This window comes from Orbicella franksi, chromosome 10 (assembly GCF_964199315.1).
Source record: "Orbicella franksi chromosome 10, jaOrbFran1.1, whole genome shotgun sequence".
Classification (NCBI taxonomy): Eukaryota; Metazoa; Cnidaria; class Anthozoa; order Scleractinia; family Merulinidae; genus Orbicella; species Orbicella franksi.
In genome coordinates, this window is record NC_138154.1 from 26,495,912 (window position 1) to 26,513,343 (window position 17,432).

At 41.8% G+C, this 17,432-nt stretch overlaps 1 protein-coding gene and 1 pseudogene across 1 annotated transcript; one reads left to right on the forward strand and one right to left on the reverse strand.

Moving 5' to 3' along the window:
* The first annotated feature begins 5,853 nt into the window (after nt 1-5,853).
* Nucleotides 5,854-6,366, forward strand: LOC145501782 (uncharacterized). The gene has a single exon (XM_081481176.1). It carries the CDS (start codon nt 5,854-5,856, stop codon nt 6,364-6,366), a length of 513 nt encoding a protein of 170 aa, XP_081337302.1.
* Nucleotides 6,367-10,661: 4,295 nt separating this feature from the next.
* Nucleotides 10,662-12,860, reverse strand: LOC145501783 (uncharacterized; annotated as a pseudogene).
* Between the last annotated feature and the right edge of the window lie 4,572 nt (nt 12,861-17,432).

Genomic DNA, 17,432 nt, shown 5'->3' on the forward strand with positions numbered 1-17,432 from the left:
CGGAACATTTTAAGAATAAACCCGAGGTTGGGATTTGGAAAAGAATAATTATTTATTTTTTTGTGTTGGAAAGTTATAAATATAACACAATTATTTGTGTTTACTGACCATACCGTATAAAAAATCTTCCTTTTTCCAAACGGCAATCTAGGAAAAAACAAACAAGCAAAACAGCACTAGCCGTATTGGATGCTTAACTTTTCTGCAAGAGGTTATCTGTGCCATATCAGAGTTTATTGCCTGCAGGCTGGCTCTAAATAATCTGACGTTGTGTTGGCATATAGTCTACTTTTTTATTCCTAGAATCTAAGAATATTCACAAGAATATTTTCAGCTTAAATTAAAACTGAACGGTAGAAAAATAAGAATATTCAGCCTTGGCCGGAAAAAACAATATTCTAATATAAAAAATAGTGTATGAATCGTTTCTTCGAACTCATGGCTATTTTTGTCATTTTTAGTGACGTCTTTCCTTCCTTTATGTTTATATTTTAGTTTTGTGCAGGCAATATAAATGAGACAATGACTTCTTGTTAAAAAGAAAAGAAAAGAAAAAGCAAATTTTGCCGTCGTTTTTTTCCTTTCACGTTCACTTTTTTTACTTCACCCCGCTGTTGCTGCTTCTTCATTTTTTTGCGGTAAATGTCGGTATGCAAAGAATATGATAGTTTCTATTAGCAAGAAACAGAAGAATTGCTGCCCGCAGTCTGCGGTGCAAGGTGACTCCACTCTTTATGCGTCAGTTCATAACACGTACGGTTGCCAAAGAAACTAATAACAAAAAAAAAAAATTAACGGTTATACTTTTGAAAATGTATGTTGACCAGCATACGAGACGTCAAGTTCATAAAATGCATGTTTTTAAATGTTTAATAACAACATGGTTTTGCAGCAGGTGCATGGGTTGTTACGCAAACCGCTCCCTTTGGGAGGGAAGCAATTCCATCAAGTGGAGGACGAACGAGGGCAGCTGGTGCGGAAGCGACCTTGGTGTCTTTTGAAGGAACGAGGCAAATAAACATAACGAAATTATGTTATAGCAGAGCGGCGATACTGAAAATGTGTTTTTGGAGAGTCCTGAGGCAATTTCGAAAAAGAATGTTTAAATGTGTTCCCGGACTGACATTAACTTTAATTTGTATCGCTTACCTAATAAAACGAGTGGCAATTCTTGAAAAGATCTCCTCGCATTAACAGTGCACCATATTCTAATTTTACTTTGTGTTCCACGCGAGGTTAAAGAAGATCACACTCGCATTCTCATGTTAGGGTGTCTTTCATAAAGCGTGACAAAGTGTTTGCTGTGAAGATTGATGATCCTCGTATTGTTTACGCACTTGTTTCGTAATAATACCATATGAACAGTCATGTAATTTTATTTATTGAAGCCTTGCTCGACGTCTTTAACTTTATTTTGTGCGTATAACTTTGAGAATATATTTAATACACGTCGCCAATGCTGACGTTAAAAGAAAATAAACTTAATTAATGACACATTAGAATAACAATAGCACATTTTGATCCTGTCCTAAAACATCACAAACGAAAAGACAGACAGTCACTAATGCTTAATGTGGCTTCATGCTAATGTTACATCCCTTAAAATTTAATAAGTTTCACGAGGAATTGTGAAATATTAAGGGGCCGAGTACGGTTACTTTAGAGTCGTTTAAGAGTTTTCAATACTGTGGATGGAAAAAAACTACATAAACTTTTCGTTTCTTACCGTCGCTGTTCCCTAAAATTTTAAATATAATCTTCAGTTATATGTCAATTATGTATTTAAAGTCTGCATATTCAAACAATACTAGTTGTTTTTCCATTTCTTTTGTTTGTTGATAGATTTTCCCAAATGAAAATATCTGGCCCCAGAAGCTCAATTCGCCTTTATCGCACAGCAACCATCTTGGATTGACGTCATGTACTTTTGACACCAATGCGAGGCCACGCGTGTAAAGTCAACTTCCGGCGATCGGGGAGACAAGGCGATCATCTGCAATCATGCCCAACGGAGATCACTGTTGCGTGCCGCAATGTAAAAATAATCGCGCTAAAAATACCTTTCACCAATTCAGCCATTCGAATGCAGTGGGTTGTCAAAATACGGCGAGACGTAGGTAAAAGTGTCCAGGTAAGTTGGTTAGGTTATCGATGTCATTGTCGCGCACATGTATTTACATTAATTATTATGATCTGGTCCATCTACAGATAACAAACAGCACAAGAGTATGTTCTGTACACTTTAAGGAAGCGGATTTTCAGACAACTTTAACAGGGAAGCGTGTTCTGGAGAAGCATGCAGTTCCGAGTATTTTTTGCTGGTCAAGATCATCTAGGAAAAGAAAATCTCCGACAAAGCGAGAACCACCGCGTGCACGAGTGCGATTGTTTGATGTAAGCGTGCCATCGTCCCCTGTCACTTATGGCGCGTTTTCAGGGTCAAAACTAAAAACTAACTTTTCCGCGTTTTCAGGGTCAAAATTAAAAACTAACTTTTCCACCTTTCCTTACCTGCTAAGTAAAATGTCTGTCATTTCCTGTCTTTGAAATTAGACAGTACGCATCTCTTTTGACCTCCGAAACAATACATTCCGCGTTTCCTGAATACTAAAATCATAACATCCGGCATATTTTGACCTTTGAACAAAATTCTCTGCGTTTCCTGACTTCTCTCGAATTTTAAGTCCGGCACGTTCTGACTTTCAATGTAATTAGTTACCAAATGTCGTAATACTTAGTTTAAATATCTCAACGTAACATCCCTTATTGACACCTGACAAGCAATTTAGTTCATAATGAAATCTCGCTGCTGAGCCGACATTTTGATTTGTAAAATTTGTAAATGCGCGTTTTCTGACTTCTCGATTCTACCAGGCGTCTTTTCCGCGCAAGCCTGGATCCCCTGATGCAAACCTAGTGCCAAGGGGACTGGGGGTTTTCCCGGGGATTTATGGATGGCGTCGACGGCACAAGAGCAATTCTTGAGCAGTCGTCGCCATACATTATTCGACCTTGCAAGGAGACTTCAACAGGACACAGTTAGTGAAGATGTGGCTGATTGTGTTCTATTCCGATTGGAACAAATTTCTCGCCATTTGGTTCGACTTGCTGACAACATGCAGGTGTTTGATACAGTTCGACCCTCACTCGCCACTGTGACGCGAATGGTGTCGGAGGTAGAGCGGAATTGGTATCATTCCTCCCCAGCAGTAGCAAACCAGCCTAGAACGGTTGGGCGTCCTAGGTTCGAGATTCCACGGGAGCAGCTGCAATATCTTGCCGATTATGAAATCAACTTACCCGACATGTCCAGAGCCCTTGGTGTGAGTGAGAGTGCCATAAAAAGACGTATGCAAGAGGACGACAACCATTAGTGATGATGACCTTGATAACATTGTAAGATCCTTTCATAGGGATTTTCCAAATGCGTGATATCGGAGGGTCCAATCGCAGCTAGTGTTGCGCAATGTAAATGTGCCCCAGCTGAGAGCCCGAGAATGCATGCAAAGAACGGATCCGGAGGGACTTGCAATGAGATCGCTATTCCTTACACCAAGAGCTGTGTACTGTGTTAGTGGGCGACTTGCACTATAGCACATAGACGGGAATCATAAATTGATCAGGTGAACCTTATTCGCAATTGATTATAAATAAAATTTATTCAGATTTATTGCGCCTAGTTTCTAATACAGGTGGTTGTTGGTTAGTCTCCTTTCCAGCCAGTTTTTTTTGGGGGGGGAGGGGGAGGGGGTGGGGGATGTCACGCAACGCTCTCTCCAAAGAAGCACACCCAAAAAACTGTTACGAAGGAGACTAGTTGTTGGTAGTGAGGACAGAATCCATGAAAGGACAGCAAAGTATGGGCTCATGTATTTTTAAGTTTCAGATGGAAGATTGTAGTGCATAGTCTGTTGGTGCATGTCTTACGAAGAAGAGGACGCCCTCCTGTCCGAAGATCAAGATGGAGACGTTGGTTCTAGCAATGACAGTGTCCCAAACGCTCAAAGACAAGAGCGCAAGAAGGAAACAACGAACGAGCCAAAGAAGCCCGAGCAAAAAAACAAAGAGCCTGTACACTCTGACAATACGAGCAACGACAGAGGCAGAAAGCGCCAAAGGGAAATCCAACCAAAGTCCGCCAAAACTACCGGCAGCTCCGGTAGAAAAAGACCACGTCACGAAGAAGAGCTAAACTCCATCCAGGAGAAGATAGACAGCTCCAACAACTCTATCAGTCTGCTGAATTCTCACCTGGAGAAGGGCTCATGCCCCAAGACCTTGAGATACAATGCGCGGGCGAACATCACGCCCGACGAGGACTTTAAGAAAGACATTAACTCCATTAGAAAGAAAGCCGAACAGGCCCTTGTAGGGGCCCTAGTGTAATCTCACCACAGGCGCGTAGAAAGGCTTAAGAATAAGTACAGAAAGCTCGAACAAGCTAGGTCTCGCAGACGTTTCCATGAAACCAACCAGTCTTCCCGCAAAACGCCGGCTAAAAATAGAAAAGCGAACGAAGATAAGAAAGACAACGAGCTAGCCGAAGTGTTGAAAGCCAAGATCAGAGAGGTCGATATATTGCTGGAACAAATGAGATCACAAGCAACGAATAAAAAAAGTGAATCTTATCCTGTTGTCTTATCTGACCCTTTAGAAATAAGGGAGGAAGGGAAAAGAAACAACACAGATAACAAAGCGGTTAAAAGCCGCAAAAGATTAGAGCGGAGAAGAATCAAACAGAAAAAACGCTTTCAAAACAACATTGAGTCACGCAAGCAACACATCAAAAACCTGTCAAATACACAGCTGACAGACGAGCAAATTACTCTGCTATCCCGTGGTTTGAAATTCATTCCTGCTCCCGTGGCAAGAGAGAACACTATCAGGTGCCAGCTACTCAATGACTTCAGTCATTTTGCCAGAAGAATGCGCCTTAAGTACATATTTCACGGTCACGACAAAGAACCTCATCCTTTCCACGTCAAGTCAGACTAGGACCCACCAGTCCAGCCCTCAGTTGCTCTAGAAACTTTTCTAGAAGAAGTCAAATTTGACCTTGCTAATATCAAATTGAACAGGCCGAAAGACAACCTGTCACAGGGAGAGCGAAATGCTCTCAAAGAACTATCGCGCGGCAAAAACATTGTACTAAAGAAAGCCGATAAGGGTACCACAACCGTCATAATGAACAGAACAGATAAATTTAACGAGGGTCAAGTCCAACTTGATGATATTGCTGGTTTTCAGTGTCACGCAATTCAAAATAGATCAAAATAAAAATCAAAACCGGTCAATAGATAAAGTCCAGAATCTGGGAAATGAAAGAAAGTAAATATGCAAAAACTCTCGCTAAAATTCTGGTCACAGCAATTTTTCTTATGCGAGATATGCAGAGAAATTTTTTACCCAAATTTATAGAGATTTGTATGGCGACGCCATGCTGGTGCCCATCCGTATGGGCACCAACATGGCGGCCGGAAACCGACAGAAACATCTGTCACTGAGTTTTGCTACAAAAGCGTGAATTTATCCCTCGAGGAACTCTAAAACATTAAAATGATACTTTTTCTAAGACATGAACTGTTCAGATAGCCAAGTTCCCCGAAATAAGTCACTTTTTTAACCATCATGACAGCTCTCAAAGCCGTCATGTAAATGCCGCGTCACGCAAAAGCTTAGAAATTCAAAACCAAGAACCCATTCGGAGCGAAAATTTGTATGAATATTAGTTTTCAGCTGCTCTTATACATCATTTAAGTAAAATCTCAGGAAGATCAATAGTTTTGTAGTTCGAATTTTAGTGACGTCATGTGAAAACCAGCTATACATAACTACCGACCCCTAGACAAACCTATGGTTGACACCACGGCCAAAAAAGTTCATCGATTGATTCGATCACTACTACAAGAAGGCCACATAGACGAAATGACGGCTAAATGGCTCTCCCTTACGCCCGACCCTCCGCGAATACAACTGTTTTACACACTTACAAAGATTCACAAACGGACACCTGTTGGTAGACCAATTATATCACGGTGTGACGGCCCTACAGAAAGGATCTCAGCTTTTGTTGACCACCTTATTCAGCCAATAGCACAAAAGCAAACGTCGTATCTTAAAGATACAACAGACTTTCTTAACTTCATCGAGAAGACTAAACTGCCTAAAAACACCATTCTTGTCTCTATGGACGTCACCAGTCTCTACACGAACATACCACAGGAGGAGGGTATTACCACTGTATGCGAAGCATACGAAGAATTTTACCAGGAGAACCCTCCAGTTCCTAGCAGGTATTTAAGAGAAATGCTAAGTCTGATTGTACAAGAAAACTCGTTCCAATTCAATGGAAAAGATTACCTCTAAACTCATGGAACAGCCATGGGAACGAAAATGGCCGTAGCTTTTGCTAACATATTTATGGCCAAAATAGAAAAAGAAATACTCAGACAAAGCTACACAAAACCCATTTTTTGGAAAAGATACATCGATGACATCATATCCATGTGGAACACAAGTAGGGACAAAATAGAAGACTTCCTTCTAAAGGCAAACAGTTTTCACCCAACGATCAAATTCACGGCTGAAATCTCAGAAACTGAAACTACATTCTTGGACACGAAAGTGTACAAAGGTGACAGATTCAATAAGGAATCTATTCTTGACGTGCGAACTCATTTCAAACCTACAGAGACCTTTCAATACACGAATTTCTATTCGTGTCACCCACCAGCCGTCACGAAAGGCTTTATCAAAGGAGAAGCGTTAAGGCTTCTGAGAACAAATTCCTCTCAACTTACTTTTGAGGAAAACATGAGTAATTTAAAACACGCCTGCAGAATAGAGATTACCCAGCTAGAATTGTAGAAAAACACCTTTCAGAGATTAAGTTCTCAGATAGAAAAATGTCGCTAGCACAGAAAGACAAAACCGCACAAAAGAAAATACTGCCCTTTGTTACGCAATACCACCCGGCGTTGCTTAACCTAAAAGACACAGTACTGGGGAAATGGCACCTTATAGATAATCACCCGCTACTGAGAGAAATCTTTAAGGAGCCCCCCATCATCTCGTATCGCAAGGGAAAGTCCCTTAAAGACATCCTAGTTAAAGCTAAACTATGAAGGCTTTATAACTTATTCATCCGCGAACGGTTGGAGTCGTGCAGGCTTGTCAACACTTTTATCACTCAGAATCGAGAAGTCAGAAAACGCGCATTTGCAAATTTTGCAAATCAGAATGTCGGCTCAGCAGCGAGATTTCATTATGAACTAAATGGCTTGTCAGTTGCCGGCATGGGATGTTTAGTTGAGATGTTTAAACTAAGTAGTACGGTATTTGGTAACTAATTACATTGAAAGTCAGAACATGCCGGACTTAAAATTCGAGAGAAGTCAGGAAACGCGGAGAATTTTGTTCAAAGGTCAAAATATGCCGGATGTTATGATTTTAGTATTCAGGAAACGCGGAATGTATTGTTTCGGAGGTCAAAAGAGATGCGTACTGTCTAATTTCAAAGACAGGAAATGACAGACATTTTACTTAGCAGGTAAGGAAAGGTGAAAAAGTTAGTTTTTAATTTTGACCCTGAAAACGCGCCATAGTCACTGTGACAGGTAAATATTGTTGTCGGTATCTCTTTAAACATTCCTTGGTTAAAATCGTAAAGTAATCAGAAGTATTTTTATGTTTTTCATTTTAATCCATAGCATCAACTTTCGGCCAAGCTTCTGGTGAGGAAAGTTCTATGGAGGTCCAACTGGAACTGTCATCCTCTCCTGTTGTTGTAGACTTCCCCGAGCCAATATACACTGTCACTGTCACAGGTAAATATGTTGTCGGTATGTCCACCAGATTGCAGTACCAAAACTCTGAAGAAATCAAAGTACTCGCTGACTCAGCCATGATATTTCAACACGCGTGGCCTCGCTTTCATGCCAAAAATGGTGACGTTGCATGCAACATGGCGGACTGTGATTAAGGCGAATAAGATCTAGAGCAAGCGTCGAATCCAAGTCGCGTCGAATAAATTAAAAATAGGTGCGACAAAGAGTCGACTTAATTCCAGCGTGGTAGCAAACGTCGAACCTGCATCGATCCTACTTCACTTGTTGCACTTCATTAAAACACGAGAATAAGCACGTGTCCCCGTGCTATTCACTCGATGCACGACTAGTTACTGCTATGACTTGCTAGCGAAATGCCGATACTCTTCTCTTCAGACAGCGGTAGACCTGGCGTGGCTCTCCTTAGGTCCCTGTCACAAGCCTCGCAGTATGCAACGCTTTTACCGACTGTCTATCCCTCAACGTCCCAACCTCGTTCCCAGGGTCTCTCATCTTACCGCCCCCTGGAGCGAGCGAAGAGAGACCCTGGTTGGGTCTGGTCACGTGTCTCCCAGAATCTGGGAGATGACAATTAAATTATTGAAGGGATGGGCGGCCTAGTAGGAATTTTGTCCATACTTAGCCTACGGGAGTTCGGGAAGTGTTGTCATGAAAGTAAACCAAGAATGATAAGATGTTCCGCGGCAATGTCCGGTGGTAATATTCTGCAAACACCAAGGAAAACTTATCCATCATCTGATAGCGGAAATCCAAGTCGCTGATGGTTGTATGGTTCAGTGAAGGACATTACATATTGTAAAAATCTCCTCACGAAGACGAATGGAGAATTACACACCGCAGCCGAGGCTGTGTATGGAAGATGTTTGACTCATCTTTACCTCAGAATGAAGTGTAGGTCTTGTCACCGGCGATTAAATAATTTTAGAGAATTCAGGGCCTTTTAAATGATCACTGAAAGCCAAAGTCACTTCGAAAGGAGCGAAAGAGTGAAAAGATTTATTGAAGTTTCACCGCGCCGTCGGCGCCCCGAACTTTGCAGAGCGCGAAGGGTATAAATACAACGAACTCGTCGCGGTATGCATTTCGCCGTTGTTGCTGATAAAATGGATTTATCTTCGAACGAAAGGAGGCTAGAAAAAGAAAAATATAATTTTTATTGTGTCGTTGATAAATTAGTGTACGTGACACCAACGGTTCGAGAGAATTGTGCACATTTTCATTTAATTTTCGATCTCTCGACCTTTCTTTGCTTCAAGCGTGTTTCGGAGGGGCATTTTTTGTGCCGTGTTATTAGAAGAAATGGAAATTATAAGTAGAGCGGAGTCGTTTGATTATGTTACAGCATATTTTTAGAGGTCGTAAGTCTGCATGGTTTCTGCTGTTAACAGCACGTTGCTTCTCAGAGTTTGACACCTCTGTAATTTGCCATGCCGTGCTTATACTTTGTTTAGGTTCGTTTCTATTGCAAGATATGTTTTAAGGCTCTACGTACTGGCTCTCCAGGGACAAAGATTAAAATATTCCGTGAACATATTGCTTACTTGCATTCTATATTGTGACACCGCAGGTGACGCCGGGCCCGGCTATTTGATTATAGAGCTGTTTGCAAGCACAGTGCGTTGTACGAATATCATATTTACCTTCGTCCAGCTTTCCTTCATCAGAGACTGCCGTAGCTTTACTTTGAGAAAGCTATACGTTTTCCTAGAGACGTTCTTATGTTTTTTGCATCAATTTGATCGAGTGCATTCAAAAGGAGAAACAACAATTACTACGGGATGAAATTGCGCTGCTCGACGTCCACAGTTGAAATATGAGTGACTTTCCATAAATCCAATGGATAAGGCGGCAACACTGAAAATCACGACCGCTACATTGCCTCGAGACAGACTTACTTAACCTTTAGGTAAACGTTGGAACAGATATTATTCGAAATTTCAGCCTAAAAGCTAAGTATTGATAAACGCCGCGGGTAATGTGGCGGTCGCAGCGCACGACAAAGCTCAACGCGACAAACTGCTAATTACAGAGGACCCCTCCCTGATGTTCTCAATTGTCAAAGTGGCACGTGACCAGACCCAACCAGGGTCTCTCTTCGCTAGCTCCAGGGGGCGGTAAGATGAGAGACCATGGGAACGAGGTTGTCAACGTCCTCATTTTCTTCAAACACTGAGCATTTATTGCAAGTAGGCAATTCGTATCTCAAGCATTTATATTTAGTGTTAATGATATGAAACCGGAACAACACATTTTTATCACGCTGTGCGATGTCAGCAATGACTTCCGGCATTCTCTTCCGGCATTCTCGTCCCCAGAGGCTGCGCTCCTTTTGGTATATGGCGCGTTTTCAGGGTCAAAATTAAAAACTAACTTTTTCACCTTTCCTTACCTGCTAAGTAAAATGTCTGTCATTTCCTGTCTTTGAAATTAGACAGTACGCATCTCTTTTGACCTCCGAAACAATACATTCCGCGTTTCCTGAGTACTAAAATCATAACATCCGGCATATTTTGACCTTTGAACAAAATTCTCTGCGTTTCCTGACTTCTCTCGAATTTTAAGTCCGGCATGTTCTGACTTTCAATGTAATTAGTTACCAAATACCGTACTACTTAGTTTAAACATCTCAACTAAACATCCCATGCCGGCAACTGACAAGCCATTTAGTTCATAATGAAATCTCGCTGCCGAGCCGACATTCTGATTTGCAAAATTTGTAAATGCGCGTTTTCTGACTTCTCGATTCTGAGTGATAAAAGTGTTGACAAGCCTGCACGACTCCAACCGTTCGCGGATGAATAAGTTATAAAGCCTTCATAGTTTAGCTTTAACTAGGATGTCTTTAAGGGACTTTCCCTTGCGATACGAGATGATGGGGGGCTCCTTAAAGATTTCTCTCAGTAGCGGGTGATTATCTATAAGGTGCCATTTCCCCAGTAGTGTGTCTTTTAGGTTAGGCAACGCCGGGTGGTATTGCGTAACAAAGGGCAGTATTTTCTTTTGTGCGGTTTTGTCTTTCTGTGCTAGCGACATTTTTCTATCTGAGAACTTAATCTCTGAAAGGTGTTTTTCTACAATTCTAGCTGGGTAATCTCTATTCTGCAGGCGTGTTTTAAAATTACTCATGTTTTCCTCAAAAGTAAGTTGAGAGGAATTTGTTCTCAGAAGCCTTAACGCTTCTCCTTTGATAAAGCCTTTCGTGACGGCTGGTGGGTGACACGAATAGAAATTCGTGTATTGAAAGGTCTCTGTAGGTTTGAAATGAGTTCGCACGTCAAGAATAGATTCCTTATTGAATCTGTCACCTTTGTACACTTTCGTGTCCAAGAATGTAGTTTCAGTTTCTGAGATTTCAGCCGTGAATTTGATCGTTGGGTGAAAACTGTTTGCCTTTAGAAGGAAGTCTTCTATTTTGTCCCTATTTGTGTTCCACATGGATATGATGTCATCGATGTATCTTTTCCAAAAAATGGGTTTTGTGTAGCTTTGTCTGAGTATTTCTTTTTCTATTTTGGCCATAAATATGTTAGCAAAAGCTACGGCCATTTTCGTTCCCATGGCTGTTCCATGAGTTTAGAGGTAATCTTTTCCATTGAATTGGAACGAGTTTTCTTGTACAATCAGACTTAGCATTTCTCTTAAATACCTGCTAGGAACTGGAGGGTTCTCCTGGTAAAATTCTTCGTATGCTTCGCATACAGTGGTAATACCCTCCTCCTGTGGTATGTTCGTGTAGAGACTGGTGACGTCCATAGAGACAAGAATGGTGTTTTTAGGCAGTTTAGTCTTCTCGATGAAGTTAAGAAAGTCTGTTGTATCTTTAAGATACGACGTTTGCTTTTGTGCTATTGGCTGAATAAGGTGGTCAACAAAAGCTGAGATCCTTTCTGTAGGGCTGTCACACCGTGATATAATTGGTCTACCAACAGGTGTCCGTTTGTGAATCTTTGTAAGTGTGTAAAACAGTTGTATTCGCGGAGGGTCGGGCGTAAGGGAGAGTCATTTAGCCGTCATTTCGTCTATGTGGCCTTCTTGTAGTAGTGATCGAATCAATCGATGAACTTTTTTGGCCGTGGTGTCAACCATAGGTTTGTCTAGGGGTCGGTAGTTATGTATAGCTGGTTTTCACATGACTTCACTAAAATTCGAACTACAAAACTATTGATCATCCTGAGATTTTACTTAAATGATGTATAAGAGCAGCTGAAAACTAATATTCATACAAATTTTCGCTCCGAATGGGTTCTTGGTTTTGAATTTCTAAGCTTTTGCGTGACGCGGCATTTACATGACGGCTTTGAGAGCTGTCATGATGGTTAAAAAAGTGACTTATTTCGGGGAACTTGGCTATCTGAACAGTTCATGTCTTAGAAAAAGTATCATTTTAATGTTTTAGAGTTCCTCGAGGGATAAATTCACGCTTTTGTAGCAAAACTCAGTGACAGATGTTTCTGTCGGTTTCCGGCCGCCATGTTGGTGCCCATACGGATGGGCACCAGCATGGCGTCGCCATACAAATCTCTATAAATTTGGGTAAAAAATTTCTCTGCATATCTCGCATAAGAAAAATTGCTGTGACCAGAATTTTAGCGAGAGTTTTTGCATATTTACTTTCTTTCATTTCCCAGATTCTGGACTTTATCTATTGACCGGTTTTGATTTTTATTTTGATCTATTTTGAATTGCGTGACACTGAAAACCAGCAATATCATCAAGTTGAACTTGACCCTCGTTAAGTTTATCTGTTCTGTTCATTATGACGGTTGTGGTACCCTTATCGGCTTTCTTTAGTACAATGTTTTTGCCGCGCGATAGTTCTTTGAGAGCATTTCGCTCTCCCTGTGACAGGTTGTCTTTCGGCCTGTTCAATTTGATATTAGCAAGGTCAAATTTGACTTCTTCTAGAAAAGTTTCTAGAGCAACTGAGGGCTGGACTGGTGGGTCCTAGTCTGACTTGACGTGGAAAGGATGAGGTTCTTTGTCGTGACCGTGAAATATGTACTTAAGGCGCATTCTTCTGGCAAAATGACTGAAGTCATTGAGTAGCTGGCACCTGATAGTGTTTTCTCTTGCCACGGGAGCAGGAATGAATTTCAAACCACGGGATAGCAGAGTAATTTGCTCGTCTGTCAGCTGTGTATTTGACAGGTTTTTGATGTGTTGCTTGCGTGACTCAATGTTGTTTTGAAAGCGTTTTTTCTGTTTGATTCTTCTCCGCTCTAATCTTTTGCGGCTTTTAACCGCTTTGTTATCTGTGTTGTTTCTTTTCCCTTCCTCCCTTATTTCTAAAGGGTCAGATAAGACAACAGGATAAGATTCACTTTTTTTATTCGTTGCTTGTGATCTCATTTGTTCCAGCAATATATCGACCTCTCTGATCTTGGCTTTCAACACTTCGGCTAGCTCGTTGTCTTTCTTATCTTCGTTCGCTTTTCTATTTTTAGCCGGCGTTTTGCGGGAAGACTGGTTGGTTTCATGGAAACGTCTGCGAGACCTAGCTTGTTCGAGCTTTCTGTACTTATTCTTAAGCCTTTCTACGCGCCTGTGGTGAAATTTCACTAGGGCCCCTGCAAGGGCCTGTTCGGCTTTCTTTCTAATGGAGTTAATGTCTTTCTTAAAGTCCTCGTCGGGCGTGATGTTCGCCCGCGCATTGTATCTCAAGGTCTTGGGGCATGAGCCCTTCTCCAGGTGAGAATTCAGCAGACTGATAGAGTTGTTGGAGCTGTCTATCTTCTCCTGGATGGAGTTTAGCTCTTCTTCGTGACGTGGTCTTTTTCTACCGGAGCTGCCGGTAGTTTTGGCGGACTTTGGTTGGATTTCTCTTTGGCGCTTTCTGCCTCTGTCGTTGCTCGTATTGTCAGAGTGTACAGGCTCTTTGTTTTTTTGCTCGGGCTTCTTTGGCTCGTTCGTTGTTTCCTTCTTGCGCTCTTGTCTTTGAGCGTTTGGGACACTGTCATTGCTAGAACCAACGTCTCCATCTTGATCTTCGGACAGGAGGGCGTCCTCTTCTTCGTAAGACATGCACCAACAGACTATGCACTACAATCTTCCATCTGAAACTTAAAAATACATGAGCCCATACTTTGCTGTCCTTTCATGGATTCTGTCCTCACTACCAACAACTAGTCTCCTTCGTAACAGTTTTTTGGGTGTGCTTCTTTGGAGAGAGCGTTGCGTGACATCCCCCACCCCCTCCCCCTCCCCCCCCCAAAAAAAACTGGCTGGAAAGGAGACTAACCAACAACCACCTGTATTAGAAACTAGGCGCAATAAATCTGAATAAATTTTATTTATAATCAATTGCGAATAAGGTTCACCTGATCAATTTATGATTCCCGTCTATGTGCTATAGTGCAAGTGGCCCACTAACACAGTACACAGCTCTTGGTGTAAGGAATAGCGATCTCATTGCAAGTCCCTCCGGATCCGTTCTTTGCATGCATTTTCGGGCTCTCAGCTGGGGCACATTTACATTGCGCAACACTAGCTGCGATTGGACCCTCCGATATCACGCATTTGGAAAATCCCTATGAAAGGATCTTACAATGTTATCAAGGTCATCATCACTAATGGTTGTCGTCCTCTTGCATACGTCTTTTTATGGCACTCTCACTCACACCAAGGGCTCTGGACATGTCGGGTAAGTTGATTTCATAATCGGCAAGATATTGCAGCTGCTCCCGTGGAATCTCGAACCTAGGACGCCCAACCGTTCTAGGCTGGTTTGCTACTGCTGGGGAGGAATGATACCAATTCCGCTCTACCTCCGACACCATTCGCGTCACAGTGGCGAGTGAGGGTCGAACTGTATCAAACACCTGCATGTTGTCAGCAAGTCGAACCAAATGGCGAGAAATTTGTTCCAATCGGAATAGAACACAATCAGCCACATCTTCACTAACTGTGTCCTGTTGAAGTCTCCTTGCAAGGTCGAATAATGTATGGCGACGACTGCTCAAGAATTGCTCTTGTGCCGTCGACGCCATCCATAAATCCCCCGGAAAACCCCCAGTCCCCTTGGGTCCTGGCACTAGGTTTGCATCAGGGGATCCAGGCTTGCGCGGAAAAGACGCCTGGTAGAATCGAGAAGTCAGAAAACGCGCATTTACAAATTTTGCAAATCAAAATGTCGGCTCAGCAGCGAGATTTCATTATGAACTAAATTGCTTGTCAGGTGTCAATAAGGGATGTTACGTTGAGATATTTAAACTAGGTATTACGACATTTGGTAACTAATTACATTGAAAGTCAGAACGTGCCGGACTTAAAATCCGAGAGAAGTCAGGAAACGCAGAGAATTTTGTTCAAAGGTCAAAATATGCCGGATGTTATGATTTTAGTATTCAGGAAACGCGGAATGTATTGTTTCGGAGGTCAAAAGAGATGCGTACTGTCTAATTTCAAAGACAGGAAATGACAGACATTTTACTTAGCAGGTAAGGAAAGGTGGAAAAGTTAGTTTTTAATTTTGACCCTGAAAACGCGGAAAAGTTAGTTTTTAGTTTTGACCCTGAAAACGCGCCATATTGGTAAACTCCAAAGGGAGCGCGGCCTCTGGGGGCGGGAACGCATTCCCGTTCGCGAAATTGTCTTTGTACAGCGCATGCTCGTCAGGGGGGGGGGGGACGTTTGCTACATGGTGGAGTATGTATTTTTGTGACGTTTGCCCAGTCCATCACATTTGAATTGGCTTCTTTTTTTGCGGTAAATGTCGATATGCAAAGGATATGATAGTTTCACTGAGCAAGAAACAGAATTGCTACCTGCAGTCTGCGGTGCAAGGTGACTCCGCCCTTTATGCGTCTGTTCATAACACGTACGGTTGCCAAAGAAACTAACAACAAAAAAATTTAACGGTTATATTTTTGAAAATGTATGTTGACTAGCATACGAAACGTCAAGTTCATAAAATGAATGTCTTTTAACTGTTTAATAACAACATGGTTTTGCAGCAGGTGCATGGGTTGTTACGCAACCCGCTCCCTTTCGAAGGGAAGCAATTCAATTCCATGGAGGACGAGCGAGAGCAGCTGCTGCGCGGGCGACGTTGGTGTCTTTTGAAGGAACGCGGCAAATAAACAAGACGAAATGTTGTGGCAGAGCGGCCATACTGAAAATGTGTTTTTCGAGAGCTATGAGGCAATTTAGGAAAAAAAAATACTACTCGCGCAGTTTAAATGTGTTCCCAGGCTGGCATTAGCTTTAATTTGTATCGCTTGCCTAATTAAGCTAGTGGCAATTCTTGAAAAGATCTCCTCGCATTAACAGTGCACCATATTGTGATTTTACTTTGTGTCCCACACGAGGTTAAAGAAGATCATACTCGCATTCTCATGTTAGGGTGTCTTCATAAAGCGTGAAAAAGCGTTTGCTGTGAAGATTGATGGTCCTGTACTGCACCGCAAATGATCCCCGACCGCAAATGATCTCCAAATTGGACCGCAAATGATCCCGAACTGCAAATGATCCCCGATGTGGACCGCAAATGATCCGTCGGAAAACGAGGAATGGCATGGAGCCTCCTTCCATGTTTTTATTTATTCATTTTATTTTCATCATCCAAGCGAGAAATGTAAAGAAAAGATACTGACAACGTAAACTGCAATTTAAATGTAATTTTCATGATAAATAATTCCATCTCGTTTTCTCTTGACAATTCTTCCAAAAAATCACGGAGAATAAAGGTCGTAAACAGCGGTACCATTTCTCAATTGGCTCGATCTACAACCATTATAGCTTAATACCACCAGTAAGAGAGATCGTGAGTATTCATGACCTTTTAGTCCTACGAATGATTTTCTGGGAACTAGAAAGTCCGCATCTCAACACCCCAAGCCGGTTTGGCTTTTGCACCTGCAATTTACAGCCTGAAATTCCATAATGAAGGTGTAAATTGTGTACTGAATCTGGACAGGAACGCTGATTGGTCAACCTGCATAGTATGTTGAGCGATCTAACTCTTACCTTCATTACCCGTGGGAAGCATATGTGGACTGAAAACCGAGAAACCGGATATTACTACGAACTAAAAGTAGAATGGCAGCCCGGCGTCAGCCGTTTTCGTGTAATATTTCCAGACCAACGAAGTCTTCCCTCACGAACAACCTTACCCGATATCCACTAAAAGTTCTTGCTACTGATTTTCAAAATCGATAACAAGAGTACCCTAGGTATCAGGGTTTTTTAATTCGCGTGATTAACCAAAACCGGAAACCGCACTTGAAAAGTCTCTGGTACTCACGGTATGACTAAACGTGTAGGCAAGGAAATTAGACACGATTTTCAAAATTGAGATGCAGAATATCGAGTGATTGACCTGACTTTTCCGTTAACAATTTTCGCTTCGGTTAAATTGTTATGAAATGCTATGGTTATATATAGGCAAAGCCGATTAGAAGGCATTCCGCGGACCTTTCACGGTAATTGATCTATCCGAAGAACTATTTATCCTGAGAAATTTATCTTAATAGAATGTGGTTAGTTATGACTCTTTCCTGTTTAGGTTAAAAATTGAAACCTCGACTCGAAGAACAAACTCCAAGCCATTCCTCGTTTTCCGGCGGGATCATTTGCGGTTCTCCTCGG